A 19,799-nucleotide genomic window follows, 5' to 3' on the forward strand; every position below is an offset into this window, starting at 1 on the left:
ACTTGTTTGAACATATATGGTGTTAGGTGTCTTACATGTACAACCTCACTTAAACATTTCAACAACCTTTTAAGGTTTATGATGTACTCATTTTCAGAAATGAAAACTAAGAAACAGAATGGTTAAAGTGATTCCCTAATGGTAGTTGAGTTTGGATTAAGAGCAGACCCAGGATTTGAGCCCATAATAGTCTTCCTATTAAATAGAGTTCAAGGTGTCCCTGCCTTCCTCTACTTCTACATTGTGTAGGCAGGTCTCCCACTAAAAACAATGGCATGTCACAGTAACTCTGAAGAGGAAAAGAAGCAAAAAAGAAGAATATGGTTAGAGAGAAATGAGGCTAATTAAAGCAGTAATTATTTTATTCATGTATAAAATCATACAACTCTAGCTTTAACCTGTAGCTAACTAATAGCCATAAACTTCTAGGGGTTCCCACTGCAGGGCTCTTCCTCCTGCACCCCAGAAAGAAAGAAAGCTTGCTCAATTACTCCTCAATAAAGCCATGGGGAGGCCCTCTTCTTCTCGGAGCTGTGACGCCTCTCTTGGCTCAGGCTCATTTGCTATGTCTTCCAGGAGTTGTTCCAGGTCCAGGTCACTGGAAGCTTCGTCTTCAGTGGGGATACTTGCAGCCCCCTGATGCCTCGGTTCCTGGGGCCCGGGCCCTTCTTCCTTCACCATGAGAGAGGGCCCCTGATGGGTGGGTGGGGTAAGGCTCCCTGGCACCATCTTGGCTTTTCTTCCCTTAGACAAGCCAGTTACCACAGGCTTGCTTTGGGGAGATTTGAACTTTTTCCGAGGGTCTGTAGGAAAAAGTAATAAAGTTGAGAGTCCTATTAGACTAGTCTATCCTTACCTGTACACAAGTGAAGCTCCAAAATTCTATTTCCAAGAAATCTCTAGAAAAGTTGAACAATTTAATAGAAAGAACATGGGCTTTTGGGTTAGAAAGACCTGGATTCAAGTTATGGATTAATAGGGAAAGTTCAGTTTCCCGATCAGTAAAATGGCAAATTCCCAGTCAGAAACAGTAAAAGAATTCAAGGAAATGTGTGTATAAGTATCTATCTTGGCCACAGGATTCTTCTTAGTTTTTGTCCCCCTATCCCTCTTAGTCCAGTCAATTCTATTAAGTTATAGTATGTTCGGTGTATTATAGTCTGAGAGATACTTTAAATGTTTTTTTAAATCATTTTATTGGGGGCTTGTACAGCTCTTATCACAATCCATCCACTGTGTCAAGCACATTTTTACATTTGTCGCCATCATTTTCAAAACATTTTCTTTCTACTTGAACCCTTGGTATCAGCTCATTTTACTCCCTCCCTCCCCCATGAACCCTTGAAAATTGCTTTAAATGTTTTCTTGTTTCTTTAAAATACTAGAAGTTTAAAAATGTTTTAAAATGGTTGAAGGACATGAACCCTGTCTTCTTCCTAGTTCTTCCCAGGTCTGAGCCTTACCTGACTGGTGAGAATCTGAGTTCCCTTGATCTCCTTTCTTTGCCATTATGAGCACAGGAGGAGCTGCAGATTCAGTTCTCAGACATCTCTTTGTCTTCTTTGGCAGGGTCCCAGTTTGTCCATCTACTGGGCCTGTATTACCACCCTGCAACCCTACCATGAAGGAAATTGGTTTATTTTTCTCTAAAACAACTTGGCAATGGGCTCCCTGTATCTAGTCTCCACCTTCCCTCGCATCTTCTCTATCTAGTGAATTCTTTTGACAACCATGGTTTTCTCCTTAGTTCTTTCTTGCTTTATATTTCTCCTCAGAGGCTACCTTCTCCAGGAAGTCATCCTTCTTGACTAAGAATTGAAAACATCCCATCTCCAACCTAAGATTTTTAAAACTTAATACCCAATAGTGAAGCACTAGTTCCCTGGGAGAAACTGGTGGTTAGCTTTGCCTGGTTGCTCCAGTTATAGACCTGAGATAGTCAAGAGGGTCAGGCTATGTGATTCACTGTTTTACATTCACTGCTTTTGCCCTGCTAAACTGTGGATAGGGCCTCCTTCCAGCTGGCTTGCTAACCTCTTAGCTTGGATTTTTTGGTCTGTGTTTTAGCTGGCTTGGGATCAGGTAGAGTTGGGTCCTGGGGAAAAGAGACAAAGAAAAAATTAATAAATTAAGTCAAATAGTTGCATTTTTAAGAGTGTGATGCTACAGAATGAGTGGATTTAGAGGAGTCAAATTGGGTTTGGTAAGTCTAATATTGTTTAAAGCAATGACAATAACAACAACAACACGAGTGATCATCTTTCCCTTATATTTAGTAGTAATGATGTAAGGCTTTAGACACAAGAGCAAGAGATAAAGTTTGGCCACAGGCTTTTAATTAGTAAATTAAAAATTACACAGAAATCATCATATTCAGTTGAAAAATATTGAGACCTTTCTCCTTAAGATCAAGAACAAGGATGCCCACTCTCAATACCGCCATTCAATATTATAACTGAAATCGGAGCAAGCATAATTAAGCCCGAAAAAGGAAAGATATTCAAACTGGAGATGAGAATAAAGCAATCCCCTTTTGCAGATGTATAGGCTACAGCATCTGTAAAAAGGGATAATTTTGTTCTTCCACCAGAGATCCAATCTCCATCTGGGAGATTCAAACCAAAACCACAATGAGACATCACTTCATATTCACTAAAATGGCTCTGATTAAAATAACAGAAACAGCAAGTATTGGCAATACAGAGAAAACAGAAGCCTCCATCCACTGCTGGCAAGATTGTAAAATGGCCCAACCACTGTGAGAAATAGTTGGGCAATTCCTCAACAAATTAAACATAAAATTCCCTAGAGCCTAGGATTACCACTGCTTGGTATATGCCCAAGATATGTAAACAGAAGATATGCAGATGGATGTTTACATGTGATGTTTATTGCATTATCCATAATAGCCAGAAGTGAAAACGGAAATATTCACCAACAGGTGAATGAGTAAGCAAAATATGGCACACACACACAATGGACTATTACTCAGCAATAGGGAGAGACAAGTCCTGATACACAGGTGAACCTTGAAAACCTCATACTGAGTAAAATCAGTCAGTCACAAAAGGAAAAACATGGTATGGGTCTGCGTATATGAAACACCTGGGATAGAAAGAATATAGAAACCAAAGTATATTTAACACTGGTAATTACTAAGGGCCAGTGAGAGGGAAATAGCCTGATGGCATAGTGGTTACATGCTGGGCTGCTAACCTCAAGGTTAGCAGTTCAAAACCACCAGCTGCTCTGAGGGAGAAAGACAAGGCTTTGTATTCCCAAAAAGAGTTCCAGTCTCAGAAACCAACTGGGGCAACTCCGCCCTGCCCTCTAGGGTCACTATGAGTCAAAATCTACTTGATGACAGTGAGTTTCATTGTGATTTGAGTGACTCGGGGGCAGTGGGGAGAAGGACTTGCTGCTTAGGAGACATCAAACGACTGGTAAGGATAATAGGAAAATTTGGAAATGGTAAATGGTAATGGTTGGACAACATAATGAACATAACTAATGTCACTAAATGACCCCCCCCCCACACACACACACATACACACACTCTCTCTCTCTCTCTCTCTCTCTCACCTTCTGTAGGAAAGAAAGGTGCCCTGGTGGCATTGTAGGGTAAGTGCTGGGTTGCTAACAGATAGTCAAACCTACCTTCTGCTCTCAGAAAGAAAGATGAGCCTATCTTCTCTAGTAAAGATTTATTTAGTCCTGGAGATCCTATGTAGGGCAATTATGAGTTGGAATTGACTCAATGGCAGTGGGTTTGAGCTTTCTTGGTTTTTGGAAAGTAGAAAAGAGGGAAAGTGAAAAGGTGGTAGCCTGGTAGTCTCTGAGATTGCTCCTGTAACAACTGATAAAAAATAAAAAAACATTTGGAATTGATATTCTAATCAAGAAAGAAGTTCCTAGAGATATGAGAAATTAGAGCAATGAATTGAGGAACAGAAGAGCCTCCTTTTCCAGAGGTCTGTAAGAGATAAAACTAATCAATCTGGGATACACTGAGACAGGGCACGATGATTTCTTTGAAAATTTCTATCTATGTAACCAGGGTCTCCTAAAAGGAACCCAAATCTTTTCTGAAACAACAGAAAATGGAAACCTTACTTTTTTTTCTTCCTCTTGCTCAATCTTGGACTCCACTTCATCTTCTTTCTCCAAGCAGGAATCTGGCTTATCAGTCTCAGAGGGCATGAAATCTAAAACAAAACAAAAGGCTAAATGATTTATCAAATAAAATGGTGAGTTAATGAAACTTATCCCGGAGAACCACTATTTCACCCCACCTTTCATGCCAGTGGTCTGTTCTCCATAAAACATGATTCTAAGATTATCATGGGTCTACCCTTTCAAAGTCCACCACCATTCTACATGCACCCTCCCACCATACCTCATTTTGTTTATTTTTCTCCACCCATCCATCAGCCTCAGATATTTGGTCAATGACATTTATGGAGGGGCTCCTACAGCCTCCAGAACTAGACCAAGATGTTGGATGTGAAATACGAAAAGCTTTGTTGCTGCCCTCAAAAAATTCCTCCCCGACCTCTCCCTTCCTCACCCTGGAATGGTCATCCAATTATCCTACCTTTTCCTTTCTCAGTAACATCAAGTGCAGTGTATCGGCTATGGAACCCAAATAAGTTAACCCGCTCCTTGAGGAAACCAAGAGACAAAAACGTCATCCACCTTGGGAAATGCAGTCTGCTACCTCTCAATGGTTATTTTTGCCCTTGTCTTCTAGATTTTAATAATAAAGAATTTTATATTCACTTTCTATATCATTTTCACTGTGAATCTTACAGTAGGGTAGTCTGGATTTTTATGGAGACTAGTTAATTATAACATTTCCTCCCCAATTTACTTTACTTATAATTCAACAAATAAGTGGAAAGGAAAAAAATTCAGTTTGTCATTTTCCACCCACTCCACTCCCAATGGCAGAGTTTGCGGGTAAAAACTGACAGCCTAAAACAAAGGTTTTTTAAAAAAAACACACATACACACCCCAAAATAAATAAATAAAAACCCAAACCTATTGCCATCAAGTCAACTCTGACTCATACTGACCCTAAAAGGCAGAGTAGAACTGCCCTTTGGGTTTCTGGGGCTATAATCCTTTACAGGAGCGAAAAGTTTCATCTTCTCTCAGAGCAGCTTGTGATTTCAAACTGCTAACATGGCAGTTAGCAACCCAATGCATAACCCACCAGGGCTCCTTTAAAACAAAGGTTAGGTCTAAGTATTTGAGGTCCAGTCTAAGTAGGGTGGTAGGATGTCTTCTACCACAAGATGTCTTTATCTGGGCTAACTAGAAGATCCCACTTGTCCAGGGGCAGGGAGAGAGATGGGTGATTTAAGGAGTCAAGGGAATCTGGCCTGGGAACAAAAGAGTAGTTCTGATAAGACTGTGTAGTGGGGATAGTCAACCTGGTTTTGTGCAGTGTGGCTTTTATAGTTTGCTTTATGTCTCAAGTCCCGAAAAGGAGAGGGTTTGCAGGTATGAACACTTTCCCACCTGAATGCTGGTCTGTTCCGCTGCTTCAGCCATCATTACGGCTGGCCCCAGTTTCTGGATGTAATCCTTGTTCCTGAACTTTTTCTGAAATAGAAGATTAGAGTCAATGATAAATAATGACTTAAAGATTCAAGTCAATAATAAATATCAGAAAAGGACCCCCACCAAATGTTATGATCAACTAGATTTATTTCTGGTTCCTGATAATAATTTTGAGAGTGCTAGTCTTAATCTTTTGGGGTCAGAAACATCCTTGTCATCCTTGCAACAAACCTCTACCAATCCCTAGCAAATTCTCAACCAAAATTTTGGTCTCCTCTCCAAAATGAAGCCTGCGGAAATTTAAAAACACAAGATTGAAGAAGTTTAAGTGGTTCCATGTCTGAGATTCTCACAAATTTCATTCCGCAGCTTGATCTTATAGCTGCTTCCTGAGCTACTGGGTCTCTGCTCCATTGAAATGACTACTGGGAGGATATGTGATGTAGCTGATCCAATGGGTCACAATGAGGGCAGTTCCCCACCCCAGGGGGCATTTGGTAACGTTTGGAGCCAGTTTTTTTTTGGTTGTCACACTGAGAGAAGTGTACTATTGGGTCCTAGTATACAGAATCCAGGAATGTTATTAAACATCCTAAAATGCATGGACCAGTCCCCCATAGCAAAGAATGATGTGGTCCAAACGTCAGGAATGCTTTTGGGGGAAACAGAGGCAGCCTATGTGCTCACTTCTGCTACACCTGCTCTGATTAAATTGCAGAAAACCAAGGTCTTCAAGAAGCCTTCCTATCTGGAGACCAAGAAAAATCATTACCCTGCTATCTCACCCTTGGTTATACTTGGTCAGATACAGGACTGTCTCCTAGGAGGAAACCAGGCTTAAAGGAAGGTTCCTTCTCAAGTTCCCCAAATCATGACTGACCCGGAGGGTTGCTCACCGCTCCAGCTAAATCCAGGGACAGCTCCTGAAAGTTCTTTAACATGTTGACTGGGATCCAAGCGCGAGAGACTGCTTCTCCAAAAAATGTCACATGGTACTTAGACTGAAATAAAACATAATCCAATCTGTAATTGTCTCCTGATATTTCTACCCCACCTCTAGCCCTGCCCCCACTTTAGTCCTCTACACATGCACCCCCTCCTCATTCCACTCTGACCTCAGGAAGCCTAGTCAAAGTATATTTCTCAAAATCACAATGGTGCAGTGAACTAAGCATTGGGCTGCTGACCACAAAGTCAGCAGTTCAAACCCACTAACCACTCAGCAGGAGTGATGAGGAAAGATGAGGTTATGTACTCCCATAGAGATTTAGTTTCAGAAATCCTAAGGAGCAGTTGTACTGTGTCCTTTAGTTTCTATGAATCGAAATTGATTTGATGGTACATGGGTTTAATTAGATGCCAGTCTGTTTCTATGTTCATGTCTGTGTTTGTTACTCTAGTTATGCGTCTGTTGCAGGGCAGGCCTATAAAGTGAACAAGAACCCTCATGAGGAATGTACTACTCAGAATAATCAACCATGTAAGACAAAAATGGCAGGATTTGCTGGAAAGCTCAGAAGGCAGGAAGGGAACAGGAAAGAACGATGAATGGCAGCAGGGGAGTTAAGGGAGACAGCAGAAAGAGTGTGGTCACACTGGGGAAATTACAGCTCACATTACCAAAAAAATAAATAAATTGTTGACTGGAAAGCTAATTTGCTCTTTATGTTTTTGCCCAAATTACCATAAAATTGTATTTTAAAATTCTTTGAAAAAGAAGAAAAAGTATCTATTTCTGCTTGCTATGTCTGTAACTCCATACCTCTGTTAGAATGGATTTGTGCTTTATTTTGGCTTGAGTACCTAGCTCTTCCTAAGGGATATGAATTGCTGAGAGGGAGGGAACTCACCGGCAGACAATCCAGATGAGAAGCAAAAAGAAAATACTCTCCCAAGTCAGGGTCAGGTTCTACCATGCCTGGCCACCTGAAAGAGATAGAGGGTGCAGGGGAGGGCAGAGAAGGGGTTCGATAAGCAGAACAAAGCTACATCAGTACACATTGTACAGAGGGCAACCTAGCTTTCAAACAAAAGATCTCAAAGACAAAACCCATCTATTCCTTCCAGTGGATGTCACCAAATGAGTTCAGGAACTTCTATCAATGTCAAAAAATGTTCAGAATCTTCCTGGTGAAGCTATCTTATCCCTCCACCTTGAGAACAAAATGTGACTAAGGACAATTCCAAAGAAGAAACTATCCTACCTTTCCTTGTCTTGTTTACTTTCTGTAGCTTTTAGAGGAATAGGAGGGGAGGAAAGGCCCTAACTCTATGCCCAAGTCCACCCCTCCCATCCCTACTCATCACACCATTATTTCCAGAGTGACACATCTCCACCCTGCATCCTCTAAAAATAAGGGTTTTCTAAGGCTCCAACCTGGGCATTTTGTCTTCTCCTTTACTCCATGTTTGTTCTACGGCAGGTTCCCTTTCCATTATAAATACTTACTAATTTTCCCCTTTCCTCCTTGATTCTATCATTCCTATGATCTTTAAGTAACTAGCTCATGATGTCCTACCAGGGATAACCATATTGCTTGGCCCAGATGATGGATCCTGGGATGTAAGAAGCATAAGCCACATCACTCTCATGCCCTGTCCAGGTCTCTTCAGGAATATCACAGCGATTGTACTCCAAGTCTGCCAAAAAGAGAGAGAAGGAATAAGGGGAAGAGAAGAAACTCATAAGGTGAAAATCTGGATGAGGGCTGGGAAGAGACAAGACGGTGGGACCAAAAGGGCATCTGGGGGGAAGGTGTGAAGAAAGATGGATAAAGATCCACAGAGCATGCAGCTAGAGACCAGAAAAGTCAGAATGCTACCTCCTTGTACTCTAAAGAAGTGATTCCAAACATCTGCTCCTATCTCATTCTGTCTGGCTCTGCTCTCCTCTAATTGTGACCAAGATAGTAACTTATGTGAGGCTCTTTTTCCTCATCTATGAAATAAATGGGCTGTACAAGATTGCCTTAATTCCTTCCAATAAAGTTTCAAACATTCTAGAACTCTATACTAAATGAATCACTCTCAACTGCTTCCTCCCACATGTCCCATAATCCAATGTCACTATCCACTAGCCAAGTGGGCCAGAGCAATGCTGAAGAAAACACAATTCATGTAAAATATTATGCTTAAGATTCCAGGTCGTCCTTATAACATAATTCTGCAGAATGCCTTCCTCCTACTCATTATGCCCAGAGATTCATCCCGATATGAGAAGACCTTTCTTCCTTTCTCCCTAGCCCTACAGGTGATAATGGCACCTGTGTCATATTAATCTAAACAAACAAAAACTCACTGCCATCTAGTCAATGTCGACTCATAGTAACCCTATAGGACAGGGTAGAACTGGCCCCATGAGTTTCTGAGACTGTCGCTCTTTTTTTTTTTAAGTCCCGCCCCACCCTGCCCCATCCCCTTGAGACTGTAACTCTTTACAGAAGTAGAAAGTCCCGTCTTTCTCCCTCAGAGCAGCTGGTGGCGTTTTTTTTAAGTTTGTTTTAATTGTTTTATTAGGGGCTTGTACGACTCTTATCACAATCCAAACATACATCAATTGTGTAAAGCACATTTGTACATTCATTGCCCTCCTCATTCTCAAAAGAGCAGCTGGTGGTTTTGAACTGCCGACATTGCATGTGCAGTTAGCAGCCCAACTTGTAACCATGAAGCCACCAGGGCTCCTTTATTAATCTAAAGGATACATAACAGGGTAGAAAGTACAAACAACAAAACCTGGAGAGAAAAAACAAAACATTTCCACTCCATTCTACCTGTATTCTGGTCACAGGACCAATTACTGGGGAGAATGGAGGGGTCCATGTTCCGACACAGCCGTCTCCATTTCTCACAGTTTGGGGAAGAACACTGGACCCAGACTAGATACTGACCTGTGATAGGAAAAGATTGCATTAGAAGATCCCAAAATATCCTTTCTTCTGTAATCCAAGTAAAATTACGATAAACCTCCCACTGCTACCAAACAACACCAGCAGAGAAAGAGACCTTAGAAATCAACTGATCTAATTCCTGACTTTAAAAATAAGGCTCAAGAGAAGATAAAGGACTTACACTGGGCTTAAAACCCAGGTATCACATCCAGTGGTTCTACTATACCAAGCTAGCCTTTTTCCCCTACCAAGGTGGAAGGGGGCTTTTCCAATAATGACAGCTATTAAATTAAAAGACTGCCTGGCCTCTTTCTTCGCATTTGGTTCCCTAGTGCTAGCAGAAGATTCTTTTGATGGGCTTACCAGCATCTCATTTTAATACAACATCAGAGTTCTTATCCAATAGCAATTAATTTGCCTGTCACCAAATGCCCAAGGTGGAGCCTTTAGGTTCAATGGGTTCACCCTCCTCCAAAAGGTCCAGCCCTAAGTCTATCATTCCTCAAAGAACTACTCACTTCAGCCACTGTTCACAGGCCAAGCATTCCCTTTATCCAATGCCTTCCAAATCCCCACAGCTGTCTCTACCCCTGCATCCTATAAGTTGATCCGCAGCCCCAGACAGCCTCCCTTCTCTCCTCCAGCTCCAAGTTTTAAGGCCAGGTGAGTTGAAAACCAGTCAACTCACCAAAACCACCTTTGTCTCCTTCAAGCTGTTCCGTGATCTGAGCATGATCCTGACCTGAGTTCTTTGGTTGATCTTCCTGTCTGTGCTCATGCCCACCTTGGGATATCTCCAGTTTTCCATTTTCTAGAAAGATAAGGTAAAAATGGAAGGGGGGCTGCAAAAGAGAATTTTATGGAGAGTATAACCTTTAGCTGAAGCCTTTGTGAGTTTCAAGCCTTTAGATGGAAATTCTATCTCCCTACTGTCTCTTTCTCCAATTTCCTAGAATAAATACTTGAGCCAAAAAGCAAAGTGTAGCTGACCATACTTACGAGCATTCTTCTTCCTTTTGTTTAAACACAGTTTGTTGCACTTCTTCTCAGAAGATACAGGATGTGGCTGGCCTGGCTTATTAGCATTTATCTCAGAGACAACACCATTTTCTTGAGATGTTGGATTCTCTGGTGTGTATGGCACGATAAGCCTCCTTCTGAAAATGAGTAGTTTTGTTGTTGTTTTAGTGTAAAAGAAGGAGAACTTTGCAGTACCCTTCTTTTGAAAGAATCCAAGTATACAAATTAAGTTAAATGAATTCTTGGCCCTCTAAATCCTCCTGAGGTAATTTTACCCATTTATTTGCCTGTTTTTCCCAGTTTAAACAAGTATCTTTTCAGAGTGAAGGGAAACTGATTTATAGATAGATAACCACTTACCCTATAATCAGTTCACCTCACTCGATAAACTTACCCATCAAGATTATCAATATTAGCAGTATTAGAAGCAATTCCTAGTTCCTTGTCTGTCTGGGTACCTCCTATAGGCTGGGCACACGATGTCTCTGCAAAATCAAGGACAGAGCCTACCCCTCCCCAAACAAAATGTTATAAGCAGAGCAACAGTAAAAGAAAACAAACACCCCATTCTTTCCTGTCTCTTTCCTTAAAATGTCTCCCATCCTCTGCCTGGGAAAACTTGTGGGTCTTTTGTCATGGAACTTTAAGTCTAATTTTTCCGGGGGGCGAAATGCAAACCTATTTCTCTTTTGCAAGCCTTTTCGGGTTGATCTAATGCTTATTTTATTTTGTGCATATAATAAAAATTATGTGTTGTATTTTATATCATTTGTTCCCCAAATTCCTGCTAGGAGTAAAGGTACACCTGAAAATGACTAAAATTGCCAGGCTATTCTCTCTAGCCTCATGACACCATGGAGTAGGACCTACATGGCAGAGTTCTTTACTCTAAAAACCAAATCCATATGCTAAAATGCTATTGAAGACAGGAATATACTGAGATAAAAAGAGAATGAGTTCTTCGAACTTAAGGAAAATAATTGATCTTTTCTAAATAATTCACAAGTACACAAAATCTATTTAAATTGCATTTTAAAAAATTTAGGGGGTACTATTTAAATTCTAAAGTCAATGTAATACAGACTTTTCTAAACTATTTCCTTACTGAGGGAAGATGGAGGAAAGGAAAAAGCCATCAAACTTAGTCTACACCTTGTCTCTAAAGCCCTTTTTCTCTCAATGTAAACCATACCCAAGCACTCCTCTCGAGACTTCTGTAGCACAATCTGGAAAATTTCCTCATATTCTTCGTTGGTAAGACTAGTCCTTTCCTGCAGAGACAAGGGGAAGACAATAAAACTCTTATCTTTCTATAGTTGTCTTTATTATCAGTCAAGGAAGTCTCCTTCAGGTAAGTCAGGAAGTTGACAAGGCAGAATACAAAATCAACATGCCTAAGGCTCCCATAAACTCTATCCCAGATCTCCTGGAAATAATGGAGTCAGAGAAAAGGAAAACATATATAAAGTCTCTGTCCATTTCTACCCACAACTCGACTCCTACATACTCATTTTTACCTGTTTTCATCCAAGCACTTTTGACCTCTTTTAGATAAAAAAAAAAAAAAGCTCCGGTGGTGTTGTGTGTTAGGTATTGGGCTAAAATGTCAGTGTTAAACCCATCAGCTGGTCTATTGGAAAAAAAATAAGGTTGACTACTCCTGTGAGGATTTATAGTGTTGGAAACTCTAATGAGCAGTCCCACTATGTTCTCTAAGTGAGAATCAATGCAATGTGAGAGACTGTTCTGTTTTGAAGAAAACTGAAACCTAAGAAAGAATAAAAAACTGAAATTACAGGATGAATTTCCCCAACGTGGTAAAGACTGTTTATCTAAACCGGGTTAAAAGAGTAGGGGCAAGAGGGACTGTACTACTGGAGCCCATCAATTTTATTGATACCTTTTCTGCTTCCTTTTCTGCTTGCTTGTTGAGTGGATTCTTTCCTTTCTTCTTTTGACCACTGCCTTGACCAAGCTCTGTGGGTGGTTTCTCCTTCTTCTTAAATCTGGCTTTTGGCATACTTGGCTTAGTCTCTCCCTCTGAGGAAGTGATCCCTAGAGTGTCTTCTTTGAGTGAGTTAGGGTTGGTGAGCGTCAGTCTACGCAATTTTTTTGCTGGCGGAGCAAAACTTTTCATTGGTCCCTTTCCATGTTCTGAAACAAATTGATCATCAAATGGAATTCATAAACCATTGTGTCTTAAGACAGATATTGCCAAACATTGCCCATTGATTGGAGAGAATTTTGAGCAAATTCAGATACCCAGACTTCTCCTTCTCCTCTACCCGCCCCAAGCACCAATTTCTAAGAAGGTCATATGGAATGAAGCCCAAGCTCTCCTTTTTTTTTCTTTCATTTTATTTATTTTTTATCATTTTATTGAGGGCTCTTACAATTCTTATTACAATACATACATTAATTGTATCAGGCATATTTGTACATATGTTTCCATCATTCTTTCCTAGACAATTACTTTCTATTGAGCCCTTGGTATCAGCTCCTCTTTTTTCCCCCTCTCCCCTCCCACACTCGTGACTCCTTGATAGATGATAAATTATTATTTTCATAATCTATAAATTTATTAGGGTATCTAGATATTTCTGGCACACTGCCAGGTTTGGAAACCAATGAGTAATTCAAAGGTGATAAACATAAGCATCCGGAGTTATTGAACTGTGATCTTTTTTTACTTTGGACAAAATTTTATGATATTGGATTACATTTAAAATAACAAGTAATTTTTAATAAAATTAGAGGTGGCAGGAAGTTTGTACTTACAGAATTCCTTCTGTCTTACCCTCTCATCAAAAACAACAAATTATTCAAGGCCCAAACCTTATTCCACCACCTCCATGAAAACTACACTGATTCTCCCAGGTAAAAGTAGTATCTTTATTGTGTGACATGTACCACATTCAACTTTATGTTTTAGATACTTAAAATCTATTTTCTCTCACTATTAAATCATATGTTCCTTAGCAGGGCTATTTATCTCTAAGACATTTATGAGTATATCACTTGAAGTGTCTAACAGAATTTGAAAAGAATGGACACAAAATACATGTAAACTGAATTGTCCTTTTGTAGCAAGTGTCCTGGTAATTACAGGCTAAGAAAGGAGAGGAAAATGAAATGCAAAGTGAATGTTCCCTCACTCTTTAACTTACCTTCTTTATTCTGTAATGTTGTCATCCTTAAGCTGAGGCTACTTTCCTTTGGCTCTGTTAGAAGAAAGAAATTAGCTGTCATGATTGATGGAACATAATTTTACACTTTCTTCTCCCCCTGTGTTCTTGGTCTCAGGATCTCCTTATCTAGGATCACCTAGGTTTTCTGCCTTCTAGCCAAGGTAGAAGAGACGTCCATCTCTTCAACAGGGCTAACTACATGCCAGGAAGTAGTTACTATTTTACAAATGAGCAGTGAACCTTAGTATTTTAAGTACCTAGAACCATGTTCAATGTGAAATAGGCACTCATAAGGAGATAGTTGAACAGTGGCAGTGATGGATGTGTGGTTCAGAGTAGAGCAATGCTAGTTTAGATAACCCTAGGAGTTTAAGGAGCCCCAGTAGTGCTGTGGGTTATGCACTGAACTGTTTACTGCAAGTCTGGTGATTCAAACCTACCAGCTGTTCAATGGGAAAAAGGTGAGGCTATCTGGCCCTGTAAAGATGTGTGTCAGTATCGACATCATGGCAATGGCTTTAAAAGTTATATCCTTTTTACCCTTTACACACATCACCTCATTTATTCTCAAAATTAATTAGCTAGCATTTGGCACTTGGGGAAACAAGTTTAGAGATCTTAAGTAACTGATAATCAGGTTTAGGTAGGACTCGTGTGATTTTGAAGTTTGTGCTATTAACTATGCTATATAGTCTAATTCAATGCGTCATAATAATCAATTTCATGTTATAGCACACACAGAAGCATACCTTGAAAGTACACATTGAAAATACACTGGAAAATGGTATTTGCAGATACTGTGGGGAAAAGGACCAGATTCCTCACAGCCATAAGCAAGTAAAAGGTGGAAGGCAGTGAGAGCCTCTAACCACACCAAAAGCTGAAAAGGTCCATCTCCACACAGCTAGAAGCCACTCATGTTGCTACAGGGTCTCAAGATGAGTCTTGGGAAGCCCCAATAATTGGCAGATTTTTCTAATTTACCTCTTCCCACTATTGCTATTTTTATCTACTTGTTAAAAGACAAATGTCTTTTGTCTTGTCAACCAAAACTACGTATAGCCTTTCTACCTAATTTCTTTATGTGAAGAACATATAAACCACGCTTATTTTCTTAACAACTATAAGGTACTTTATAGCTCTGGGTGGTTACCTGGCTTGCCTAAACCCTCAGTGTTAATACAAGGTAGAGCCATGATAATTTGCCTCTAAATTCTACTAACTCTAATAGTCTTCTCAGTGATCTTACTCCTTGCTGTTGATCTTGAGCACATTGAAGACACTAGACCGTGAAACTCACTCTTCAATTCTGTCACCTGTCACCAAAAAGAGACTCAAAGGAACATAAAATGGATCCTTTTATTTGAAGGACAGGATTCCTCTTTCTAGATCCCAAGATGAACTCAAAAGTGTTGGGGGGTTTGATTTAGTGTGGCCATCTCATGGCTGAATGTATTTTTTCCTGTTCCGTTCCACAGTTCTATAAAATGAATAATTCAGATGTACTGTTCTGCAGCTATTTTTCCTTTATATTAAAGAGTCCATCTCCTCACTATTTCTATCTTTATTCATCACTGCAAACCAAAATATATTTATTCTAGAAAAAAACAAGTGGGAAATTAGGAGAGAAACACTGCAGCAATTTGGTCTATTTTACTATCATTATAAATATTCTAAGTCCATATAACCCTTACTACCAATGTCCTAGGAGCTGAATACAATTAAGTTTCAAGAGATCTATCACCTTGAATGACCAAAAATCCAAGCCAAACCCACTGCCATCAAGTTGATTTCAACTCATAGTCATCCTATAGAATCCAGTAGAATTGCCCATACAGTTTCCAAGGCTGTAAATCTTAAAGAAAGCAAACTGCCACACCTTTCTCCCATGAGTTTGAAACACCACACTTTTGAGTTAGCAATCAAATGCTTTAACCACTGCTCCACCAGAGCTCTTCAACAAGGAACAAATTTTATCCGGATGACAGAATTGGGGGAGAAAGGGAGAAAAAAAATATAGAGATATTAAGAGAAACGCCCGTGAATGTATCTAAATTAGAAGACCTATACGAAGAAAAGCAAAATGAAAATTAGTGTGCTTGAGATGACATATTTTAAAAATCAAATGGTCAATGGCTAATTTTGTGGAAGTAATTGCCAGGTCTTTCTTCCAAGGCACCAGAGGATGGATTTGAACCTCCAGCTTTTTGTTGAGCAGTTCAGTACATGAACTGCTTGTGCCTACCCCTTAATCTAACCTGATCAATGGAGAACAGAAAGCCGGAGACTCACCTTCTGATACAGTTCCTGTTTCAGGCAAATTATCTTCATCCACAATGGCTATTCAAAGCTAATTCAGAGAGTGAGAAAAGTTAATATTCAAAATGACTGGGCTTACAGCCCAGGCATAATAACATTTGAGATTTCAACTTCTTTTTTCCTACCTTAGATGAAAAGAATGGGGTGGGAGGGGGGAAACCTCCAAGGAGGCTTAAAAAGTAAAAGAACCAAGGTAGTTCCATAAACACAACCCCACCAAATTAACATATTCATATAGAAAGTGGTAAATAAAGAGGGGGAAAATAAACAATATGGGAAAGATGAATGCGGCTCTCCCAAAAAGAGAAACCATTTTCTTTGTTAGAACTAAAAATCATCACATTCATTTTGAGATCAAGTCTCAAAAATTCAAGGGTACTGGTTCTCAGAGTGCACTGTGCAGACCCCTGAGAGTCTCTTCCCTTTTCCAATCCCATATTTATATTAGGCTGGATTGTCTCCTATCAGTCAAACCAAGCTATCAGGTTGAAAGCAGACACAGATGAGAATCCAGCTGTCTTCTAATAAGGAAGAGATTTGCAAACATGTAAAATAGTGCCCTTCCTTCACACAAAAATTTCTTTTATTTTATAAAATATACATCAAAAATATTAATGAACACCATCTGAGTACATACTAACTAGGCCCAAGCAAAGCCCCTACACTGCAGCTAGCCAGGGACAGAGCATGCCTAGGGCTGAAATTCTAAGTGCCCCCAAACTCTCAGCATGTGATCAAAGAGGACGCAAAGGTCCAGATCTTCCCGATCCTCGCAGAGTGTACAAGCGGATTAACAGTCCAGGACCAGGGCTAAGGGCATGCTGGGTGGCGCTGGGCAAGTTACTTAGACTCTCTGAGCTTCCATTTTCTCCTCTGTAAAATTCCCATAATATTAATAGATATCTCTTGGGGTTGTTGAAAAGACAGTGCTTAACACATAAAACGTGTCCAATAAATAACAATTTAAAAAATATTAATGAGGCTTACATGTATATTATGGCCACTTTAAAATTACTTTAAATTGATCTTTTAAATGTTTTCACTTCTAGTACGTTCCTAGAGTTCATAGAAATCCAGTAAGCAAAAGCCCTCTGGAGCCCTCTGCCTCATTTCTCAGAGTACAAAAGGGTTCTGGGATCAGTTTCAAAACCGCTTTAGCTCGATCCTTAAATCTTGTATTTCTCAATACGCGTTCGCCACCCCACCCCACCCCCGTTTAAAGTGTGCTCACAAATTTCCTAACTGTACGACTGCTTCCTTTCGTAAAATACTCCTCAAATCCTAGATCTAAAAGAACAGAATGTGCCTAAGAAGAACCTATAAACCCTGTACTTCAATCTCCTCTTAAAACCGAACCAAACTCTGCCCAAGCGCCCGTTCCGACTCACGTCGACCCAAGGCAGGGCAGAAGTGCCGCTTGCTTGAGACTGTGTGCAACTCCTCGCCGTCCACCCCCCAGACGCATCTCCTGTGCTGTTTTCTCCGAAGGCATCGAAATCCTGTCCAATTCCCAGACCTCTCCCGCCACCATCCCGTCCCCCGCACCATTTCCCCTCAAAGTTTGGACAAGAAAATGCCAAATTCCCTCTTTAAAGACCACGCAGTAACTTTGGGCGGTCCATTCGAGTACTTCCGCTCTCTTTTCCCTCACGACGTCCTCTCTTCAGGACAGCCATTCCGAATAAGGCCATCCCTCAGCTCCCCTCAGACCGTGCCGGCCCGGTAGCTTCTTCCTAAGCCCTGCTTCCACAGCCGAGACGCCCACCCAGCAGAGGCCCTCTCCCCAGCTCATTTTGCCAAAGCCTCAGAATTCCCATTCCCACTCAGATTTTCGTTGCCCGCCATTACATCGAGTTATGTTTAGTTTCGAGTTGAGGGCGAGCTTGAGGTTGGAGTCTAAGACGCAGGACTAAGAGTTGGTTGTCGCCCTGAAGAGAAAATTTCTCCTTAGGCAACAGGTGCACAGGTTGGCGGCGCCTAGGGACCTTATCTGCAATCTAAAAGAAGTCAACTACCTCGCGGGCGAGGGAAACATAAAGGCGCTCAGTAGAAAGAGCCGCAGCATTCCCGCAAACCCTACAACCGGAACCCGGGTTTCCCGCCAAGCTATAAAGGCGCGAGGACGCTAACAAGCCCCGCCCCGCCCCGCGCGCGCTCGAGGCAGCGGCGCATGCGCAGCTGAAACCAGCTTTGGCGAAAACGACTTCCGCCATTTTTTTTCAGCTTGCAAAACTACAAGTCCCATCATGGTCACTGGCTTCACCATTCTTTTAGGCGGTAGTAGCGACTACTGTTTGTTCTGAAATGTCTCTTGCTATATTTTCTCTGTGCCCCAGATTGCCTTTTTTCTATCCCTTTTCTTTCTTTGGTGCCTACTTTTCCTTTCAGGCCCTTTCACGCCCTCAGTTTAACTTCTTCAGCCGCTTTTTCAGTCACAAGACTTGCACCCCCACCCCCAAGAACTACAAATAAAACTGACCACCTGGTAACCCTGAGGAAAAAAAACGTCAAATTGCCTTTCCCCCCCCCCCATTGGCTGGGCCCAAAGTAGGGCGAAGATTTTCACACGAAGCGGCACAAAGCCGCAGCAAAGGTTAGAGGAGACCGGAGCACAAGGTGGCAGGAACACGACTACGGGTGGCCGTGGAGGGCGTCGGGGTAGGAGGAGACTGTGACGCGCGTGCGCGGCGGTGCGGCGGGGGGCGGAGTCGCTGGTGTCCCGGCTGAGGGCGGAAAGGCAGGGAGGAAGGCGTGGTATACCCAGGAGATAGGGTCTTCGGGAAAGCGGAAGAGCGAAAACGCCTCAGCCTTTTCGGCGCGGGAAGGAGTTGGGCAACCTCAGCTATTTAAGACTGTTTTTCCGTCTAGCAGAGAATATTTTCAGGGGGAGGGTGAGCTAATTAAAATAAGTCGTATTTACTGAGAACAGACCATAGAAAGTGTTCAGTACACATCGATCTATCTTTTTCTCTACTTTAAAGCGTACTCGGCTCCCTCCGAAGGCCTTGGAAGCGAATGGGCTGTGGGACAGCCAGTGATGAATAATTCATGAGCCCGCCCCTTTCTGAGTCACACCTCTCCGAGTCACGCTGACGCACGTTGCGTGTCCCCAACCTAAGGAAGCGACGTAACAGACCCCGCCCATAGGGCGGAGGGCGGGGGCTCCTCTCCAGCACGTGCTGCATCTACCCGCGCAAGCCCAACAGGGTGTGCGCAGGCGCTCTCCGCAAGGGGGAGGAAGGAGGCGGGGTGGGGAGGTTGTTGGGTTTAGAGCCGGGCGGAGGCCGCTGAGACTCATTCCTCAGGAACAAGGGTCGGGTGTGAAGGAGACCTTTTCACACCAGCTTCTCATCCCCCGCCTACGGTGGGTGGGATCGCGCGTCTGAGACAAAGGATATCAGTAGGGACGGACGTAACTGCGAAGGGAAGTAGGGTGTCAGTTTGGGGCGGTGGGCTTTTGGGGGGCAAAAGGGGGACTATATTTAAACTCCCTGGAGCCGTTAAGTTGGTTCGTACTCTGATGCGCGCGCAACCAGGGTGGTGGCGGAGTGCGCATGCGTGACTGTGGGGGGGGCGGAGGAACGCGCTTTAGCAGCGCGCGCTCGCGATTGAGTGGTAGTGTTGGAGGAGAAGAGGGGTCGGCGCAAGCGTGGTTGATTTCTCGAGTTGCTCGGGTCTCGCGGGCATCTTGTTTTGGTCTCGCGGGCGAGCGGGGCACGCAGTGGGGGGGGGCCGCGGGCGCGAGACTAGGCGAGCCGAGCAGGGCTGCGTGCGCACTCGGGAAAGGGGGAGGGGAGTAGGGTCTAGGAAGTGGGG

General features: G+C 42.1%; 1 protein-coding gene across 4 annotated transcripts; it reads right to left on the bottom strand.

The window, feature by feature from the left end:
- Window positions 1–344: 344 nt before the first annotated feature.
- Window positions 345–18,080, bottom strand: ZCWPW1 (zinc finger CW-type and PWWP domain containing 1). 4 transcript variants are annotated; one of them, XM_045285872.1, is made up of 18 exons: window positions 17,999–18,080; window positions 15,957–16,014; window positions 13,644–13,697; window positions 12,377–12,630; window positions 11,669–11,747; window positions 10,871–10,982; window positions 10,456–10,610; window positions 10,145–10,267; window positions 9,340–9,456; window positions 8,086–8,206; window positions 7,417–7,492; window positions 6,463–6,567; window positions 5,525–5,608; window positions 4,595–4,661; window positions 4,114–4,205; window positions 2,035–2,095; window positions 1,464–1,616; window positions 345–803 (listed from the first exon to the last, which is right to left on the bottom strand). In XM_045285872.1, exons 3-18 carry the CDS (start codon window positions 13,666–13,668, stop codon window positions 484–486), a joined length of 1,944 nt encoding a protein of 647 aa, XP_045141807.1. In that variant the 5' UTR covers window positions 13,669–13,697; window positions 15,957–16,014; window positions 17,999–18,080; the 3' UTR covers window positions 345–483. The 4 variants fall into 4 exon arrangements, with proteins under 4 accessions (XP_045141807.1, XP_045141805.1, XP_045141806.1 ...); XM_045285870.1 differs by having other exon boundaries at window positions 10,456–10,613; XM_045285871.1 differs by lacking the exon at window positions 17,999–18,080 and adding an exon at window positions 17,832–17,920 and having other exon boundaries at window positions 10,456–10,613.
- Window positions 18,081–19,799: the final 1,719 nt, after the last annotated feature.

This window comes from Echinops telfairi, unplaced genomic scaffold (genome assembly GCF_000313985.2).
Source record: "Echinops telfairi isolate 266 unplaced genomic scaffold, ASM31398v2 ScPeMD7_5;HRSCAF=22, whole genome shotgun sequence".
Classification (NCBI taxonomy): Eukaryota; Metazoa; Chordata; class Mammalia; order Afrosoricida; family Tenrecidae; genus Echinops; species Echinops telfairi.